The sequence below is a fragment of the Mastigoproctus giganteus genome, chromosome 5 (assembly GCF_048544385.1).
Source record: "Mastigoproctus giganteus isolate SK-2022 chromosome 5, ASM4854438v1, whole genome shotgun sequence".
Classification (NCBI taxonomy): Eukaryota; Metazoa; Arthropoda; class Arachnida; order Uropygi; family Thelyphonidae; genus Mastigoproctus; species Mastigoproctus giganteus.
Genome location: NC_143579.1, coordinates 229578894 through 229586509, shown reverse-complemented (window position 1 = coordinate 229586509; position 7616 = coordinate 229578894). Strand labels below are relative to the sequence as shown.

The following is a 7616-nucleotide window of genomic DNA, read 5'->3' as shown; positions in this document are numbered from 1 at the left end:
TTGTGTAATTACGCCGGTTTCCTACTCTTAATGTCGTTAGTGCCAACGTGTACAAGAATATCATCATTTGTGCCCTTAAAAGATGATATCTGCTCTACAACGTTATCAACCTTTGCTCCTGGTAGATATACCCTAGTCAAGGAAAGTAACAAACTTGGAAAATGCTGTAAAATTACTCAACTGTAAAACAATAGGGATTAAACAGTGGCGTGACAAACAAGGGATTTAAGAATTAATATTTCCAAGTTTTCAACTTTCTGGTAGTAATCTAGTTGGCGATGACGTAACTTGGCACAAAGACAGAGATATCGCGATTTGGGGTTTATCAGTAGGTACAGGGTACACAATAGAATTGCAAAGATATTGTATTTTGTTGTTGTGACTCCATAAGAGAACACCGAGGCAGGAGGTAAGTTTTCCCGAAAATATAAAGATTTAAAATTATGTGGAATATCGGAAATGTTCCATTCTGTTTTATTGTTCTAAATCGGTGGAAAAAATAGTATTTATTCATTAATTAAACTTTTTTAAATGTTTAGTTTTAAAAAGACTGAGGAAAACTGGTGTAGAGAAGGAGCAATGAACCATCAGTAAATAATGTCAGCCAATTGCTCCTACTTGTGTTCGGCTTATTGGAAAGTTTGCCTTTAACTCCTTTAGTATTTTAGTTCCACTCGTGTACATTAATATTTTATTTAATTAATGATATTAAGTAATTAATAAACTCGTATACCGGAAGCTGTCCGAATTTTCGTGTCACATAAAAAGCCCTTTTGGAGATTTGCGGGAGCGTCTTGGAGATTCAGGACCATTCAACAAGTACTTTGTTTCAGATGATGGTAGATCAATCACCAGAACTGCTCAGTGGGAGATGAGTGCCCTGAATTGAGTGGAAGAAAAGGCTTTATTTGTAACACATTCAAGGTTTATAAGCCCTTACTGAAGAGAACTTTCTGTAGTTGGTTTCTACGTCAGACTCAATCCATCTGAACATGATCTGACCCTGAGTCAGATCATGTTCAGATGGATTGAGTCTGATCGCTTTCAGAAGCATGCATCACCTCTCTTTCCACAGTCCCTGTCCCTCCTGATTGTGCTATACTCACCCTAATGAAATTCCTCATCCCCTCTTGCTGGATCGGACCATATCTTCATTATATAGAGTTGTTATGGAATTAGTTTTGGAGCATCGGCAACTATGGCCATACTGCTTTGTTAAATTGATTGTGTTCTGTGATACAGACATTTCGCCAAAGTGCAGAACAAAGATTCTAGCAAATCCAAACAATATCTGGAACTCATCAGGCAGTCCATGAAGAGGCATGGTCAGAAGTGTGTTCCAGCGTAAGATGGCCATTTTAAGGTGGATAATTGCTGAAAAACAAAACAGGCTGTAATTCTGTAAGAAAGCTATATTGGACATGTGCTAATACCAACGCTTTTCGTTCTCTTGGGATCCTGAATCGATGTTCGATATAATAATTTTCAATATAATCCTAATAGATCTTTTTCAATATTTCCTTGTTTTTAGAACTGCTTGCAATTGGCGAGAAAAGCTAAGGAATGGATAACTGTCCTGCCGTTTGGTAAATCTTTACAGTGCGCTGAGTTTTAAGGTTTGAAAAGATTTTGAAATGTATCAAAGAAAATAATCTTTGCATTTTTCTTTGCTAATGAACAAACAACCCAATAGGTAATACTTGCTAAGTGGTTTCTTATTATTCAGAATGGAGCTACAAGGAAAAGTTTCTATCGTGACTGGAGCAGCCCAAGGAATAGGAAAGGCCATAAGCGAGGCCCTTGCAGAGCAGGGATGTAAGGTGAGGCACATCCCTTCTCTCTCTTAGATAATAATCCTCTCATAAATTTTCTTTAGAGTAGTAAATTCTTGTACAAACTTAAATTATTATAATTTCTGGTACTTTTCCATCCATCCAAGATTAACATGGAATGCTTCCTCTTTAGGTATGTATAGCCGATACCAATGAGGAGAAAGGTCAATCCACAAGTTCGGAGATCAACAAGAAACATGGAAAAGGAGCTGCGATGTTTGTTAAATGCGACGTGACTTCAGGAGCTGAATTCGAAGGTAAATCACGTTATTCTTAAAGAGACAGAATTACCAGATGGTGTCTGTAAGAATTAAAGAAGCCAAGTGGAAACAAGTTTGATATTAAACTCATTTTCTAAAATATAATAATTTAATTGCAGCCAAAGAACCACACAAGAAATTCCATAACTCATTCACGATTTTTATTTGAAGGTGTATTCAGGGAAGTAATCTCCAAGATGGGGAAAGTGGACATTGTCATCAATAACGCAGGAATATATTCAGAGAAGAACTGGGAACTGATGATACAGGTTAACCTGGTGAGTATTATTCCAACTACACAAAAAAATGAATTATGTAATTGAAACTAATCTTTAATATACAATTCGTTATTGTTTCCAGGCTGGTGTTGTCCGTGGTAACAAGCTAGGTCTCCGATTCATGGGAAAAGACAAGGGTGGAAAGGGTGGAACTATAATAAACACCGCATCCATAGCAGGTAATAGATCAGTTGTAGGAAAAATTCGACTGGTTAAAAAATTAGAAACTTTTTGAAATTGGACCACCAGATAGTTGAGGTGTGGAACTGTAAGTTTCTAGATGGTTTGATCACAAATTCCTTGGTATTTGATAAACATCGTAAGGTTATCTTGCAGCTTCATAGTTGGCCCAGTAATGGGAAGATAGGTGATGCATCCAGACTGTCTCGTGTTTTGTTGGTATGGACTGGGTCCGTCTTGTTATGTCCACTTAATATCGCTCAGTCGTATCGAACCAATTTCACTCTGCAATGTTTTGTTTTTAAACGTATTACGATGAAATTCTTTCAAGACGACAACAGAACTATTAACTGCGCAGAAATTTTATTTGAATGGTTTGGGAAATCCTCCTAAGATTTCCAATTAGTCAGCCATGGTGTCTACCATGGCTGACTAATTCTTCAGATCTGAAACCAATGGCGAATATCTGGGATATGTTAGAAAGGGTAATTCAGTTTCACATTTATCTACTGAAGAAAAGACAGTAGTTGAGCAATATCCTGATGGAAGAGTGGTGCAGTCTGGAGCTAGACTCCCTCATACACCTAGGGAATCCATGCCAGAATATGAAATTGAAATTGAAATTTCATATTCTGATATGAAATTTCTAATTTTTTGGCCAGTGAATGTATATACAGTTGTCTTATTTTAGAGAAAAGGTGTGATGCGTGACTTTAGTTAAATTTTTACTTATGCTTTCGAGGCTTATTTGTGAAATTTTTGATTAATACCGTGTGAAAATAAGACTGAAAACCAAACTGTACTGTATTATTTGGGTGGTTTTTCATCCTTCTTTAGAAAGGAGAATTACAAACGAATCCCTCTAAATTTAAGGCGTTTAATAGTGTAAAGTGTGCTGTGTTGTAAATGTTTGACTGGCCATTTAGCCCAACCACCACCATCATCAACTTCCATTGGCTGGCTACCATCCCTGGCACATTCTTCCGGTCTAGGGATCCACTATCAGCGTTATCAATCAAAAAGAAAGACAATCAGAGTACCATCAATTTTAGAAGGTAAGTCGTTCACAAGTCATGTTTTTAGGTTACAATGACCTATTCAAAATCCAAATAGAACAATTACTTGAGCTCACCATGAAGACACAATGAGGGATCCGGGAAAAACAAAATACCTTTGCGCATAGTCAATGATTAATGTAATTAATGACGTCATGATGATATCAAGGAATAATAACTGTCATTCCCATACATCCCCAGTCCAGAAGTCCGGAAGAATCGCACCAACTAGATACGGACGCACAGCAATTTCTCCAAAGAGCAGCTTCAAAGTACTCGTATGTCCACAATCTTGATGCATAGTGTGCATAGTGTTTGGGTCATTAGCCACCAATGGTACAATCTTGATGAACTGGAATGTACTGCACAACTCCGGACCCCACATAGTCGCAGAAGCAGCCTCGTGGTGGTGATCTAACCCTCAACAAAGAGAGGTTCTTATGGACTGGAGGTATGTCAAGTTATCCCCAGTTTACAAAGGGGGAACAAAAGGAAACATGGGTAATTAGAGATCTGTTAGCTTAACTTCTGTTCCAGAGAAAACAATCCATTGACTGGTTAAAGAAATAATGCAGAACCATCTAGATATGAATATAATTATACTGCAGTCAGAGTATGATTTGTGAAAGGGCGATCTTGTCTGACCATTCTGATTGGATACTATGAGGCAGTAACGAAGGAACTGGAATGCAGAAAATAATTTTGATGTCACATACTTGGATTTCAGGAAAGCTTTTGATACTTTTCTCGTACAAGACTGTTGTACAAATTGGAGTAGTGTGGCATTAAGGACAAGTTGCTGATATGGATGAAGGAATGGTTGAGTGGCAGAAGAGGGAAACCGATTATTATTGGACACTGCTGTTCGTGAAATAATGTCATTGGTGGAATCAATCAGGGTTCTTTGTTGCTAGGCCTTTGTTGTTTTCTGTATTTATTTTTGATATTGATGAAGGTATATCAGGTGGTCTAAGTTTGCAGATGATACAAAGGTTGTCAGCGTAGTTTTCGACAGTAATCAATGCATGCTATTGTAAGAAGAGTTGGAAAAATGAGGCAGATGGGCTGAGAAATGGTAATCGAAGTTTAATATTGACAAATGTTATGTATATGGTAACAATGAGTCCAGATTATCGTACCAACTTGTGTGTTAATACAATCAGTGTAGTGGGAAATGAAATGGAACTGGCAGTAATTGTGCAGTTAGATATGAAGTTCTCTGAGCAGTGGACAGGCTGCCAGGACAGCTTATGGGATTTTGTCAATGATACACAGGAACTTTTCTAGCAGGGACAAGGAGATGATAGTTCCATTGTATAAGGCAATGGTCAGGCCACACCTTGAATTCTGCATACAGGTCTGGAGGCCTAATTTTAGGAAGGATGTAGAGTTGATGGAACGAGTACACAGAAAAGCAACGAGATTGGTGAGGGGGATTCTTTTGCCAAGAAAGGCTTTGGTTCTGAAAATTGCAGTGTATGGCACTTTCGATGTGATCTAATTGAGATGTATAACGCTCTGGATGGATTCAATAAACTGAGTGATGATCTTGCTGAGATCGTACAAATAAAGAAGCGAATAAATTCAAATTGAGGAAGGATGGTTCAAAGTCGGATGTGCGGAAGTTTGCCTTCATCCAACGGTGGTTGATTTTCGTAACAAACTTCAGTTTGTTAAGAAAATTATGGAAGTGGGTAGTTTGGAAAAATACAAGGAAGAACTAAAAAACTTGCATCATTTACCACCATTAATACTTATGCTAATAACAAAGTGAATCTAGTTAGAATGATGCATTATGATATTGCAATCAGAATTAGATAATTATGTTTAAAAAATGAATAAACGTTTAAAAAGTAAAATATCTTTTTTCAGGCTTATTGCCACTTGCTGTAGCTCCACTTTATTGTGCGACTAAGTACGGAGTGGTTGGACTCACCAGATGTTACGGGGTAAGTGTTTCTAACATAATTACTGGAGTCACGTTGGAGTCATCGAAGTATTTTCAATGAACAGACACTTAACCCACATGTTGATAACAAAATTTTAGTTTTATTGAAAATTAGAAACAAAATCATCATTCATTTTATGATTCTATGGAGTTTGAAGAAGGGCTCAATGGAAGACCCAACCTCCAGTAATTTAGAAACCTTTATTGAATGTCTAGTAAGACCATCTTTTAACCAAAATTTCGTTACCAACACGTTGGTCAAGTGTATTTTCTTTAATAAATACGTGAAAATCAAAACTTATTTTGATTACTTTGGCTCTCTTTGCAGAACGAGTTTCATTTTTCCAAATCTGGAGTGAAAGTTTGTGCTGTTTGTCCCACGTTCGTAGAGACCGACTTGTACTTTAATGCAGTACAGAATGAGAAAGATAATAAGATTATTGAAGATTTAGTACGGGAATTCTCAATTATTTGGTAAGAATTCAACTCATTCCACTGCCTTCTTCTTAATCTGCAAATTGCATTTGAAATGGTCACCCATATTTTTATGGACAGTAAAATATCCTTTTATTCCTCTTCCTCAACTTTTGATCACTAGTGCATGAACAATTATATTTTCAATAAGTCTATCCTCTGTTATTCCTTCCAGTCCGTCTGATGTTGCCCAAGGTGTGCTGAAGCTCCTGAAAGACGGTAAAAATGGAGCGTGCTTGAAAGTGGACAAAGATGGTCCTAACTATGTCTAAAAATCGGGTACTCCAGGAATCCACAGATTGAAATATCATTGAAATAAACTGATTTTCTCAATAAATGTTGTTGTGTTTTTTAAATGTATACGGATTAATTAAACAACAAAATAAACATTCAAAGATGGTTGTAAATCAGAAATACCGAATTTACTCGTAAAATTTACTTGCGTTTCTTTTCCAAGAAAAGTGATTCATCTAATTTTAGAAAGTCTCGGAATATTTGCCGATTAAAGAATGCCAGCTGGCCAATTTGAAGATACATCTAATGTATCATGGGATTGAAGTAAAATATCATATCTATTTTAATCTTTCTTTCAAATGTCCTGTAATTCAAAATGATTTTCTGATGTATTAAACCATCACAATAAAAGAATGAAGGTTATCTTCCTCCAATTATCTAGTTATAGCTACTGATAAAGGAATATATTCTTTTGTTATCGAATTCTTTTTGATACATTACGTGCCATATAAGAAGACAATCATTGGAGGAATACAATCTGTTCCATTATGTCTCCCTTTAATCGAAGACAACTCTCCTTAACACAGGTCCCATGAGAAAATTTCTGCTCTGAGAGATTTTGGATTTGAGAGATGGAGAACAGACCTTGTCCCCAGTGATTATTTCCTCTTCAGAAATCTGGAGAAACGAAATACTTGCGTGTGTATGGTTTTTCAAGTGTTGACCATCTCGAGAAGCTGAGAATAGCTTTTCGAAATGGCTTTGTGAGAGACCAAACAAAGGTTTTTTTTCAACTGTTTCTTCATTGCCTTGAAATGGAGATGTAATCAAAAAAGAAACAGAACATACCAAACTCTTTAAATCTTAGTTTATGTCTAAAGTGGTCTGCTACCAGGGTTTCTTAGAAAGGCTTTCGATACTGTTGCACATGGAAGACTGCTGCACAAATTGGAGCAGTGTGGCATTGGAGGCAAATTGCTGCTATGGATAAGAGGATGGTTGAGTGGCAGAAGACAGAGAGTGGTAATCAATGGACACTGCTCAACGTGGACTAATGTTATTAGTGGAGTTCCTCAAGGTTCAGTGTTGGGTCCGTTGTTGTTTTCGGTGTTTATGAATGATATTGATGATGGGATATCAAGTTTAATGTATAAGTTTGCAGATGATACAAAGGTTGGCAGGGTCGTTAAGGACACTACTGACGCTATGCTGCTGCAACAGGATCTGGAAAGGTTGAACAGATGGGCTGAGAGGTGGCAAATGAAGTTTAACATTGACAAATGTAAAGTACTACATATGGGAAACAGTAACCCCAGAGCAACGTATCAACTCTGCGGTACTACACTGACAGTGGT

The 7616-nt window shown here is 37.1% G+C and overlaps 1 protein-coding gene across 1 annotated transcript; it reads left to right on the top strand.

Moving 5' to 3' along the window:
• Nucleotides 1-352: 352 nt before the first annotated feature.
• LOC150086233 (15-hydroxyprostaglandin dehydrogenase [NAD(+)]-like) lies at nucleotides 353-6299 on the top strand. Its single transcript, XM_090374834.1, has 8 exons — nucleotides 353-409; nucleotides 1727-1820; nucleotides 1966-2089; nucleotides 2264-2370; nucleotides 2453-2549; nucleotides 5478-5554; nucleotides 5882-6027; nucleotides 6203-6299. Exons 2-8 carry the CDS (start codon nucleotides 1728-1730, stop codon nucleotides 6297-6299), a joined length of 741 nt encoding a protein of 246 aa, XP_090230960.1. The 5' UTR covers nucleotides 353-409; nucleotide 1727.
• The last annotated feature ends 1317 nt before the right edge of the window (nucleotides 6300-7616 follow it).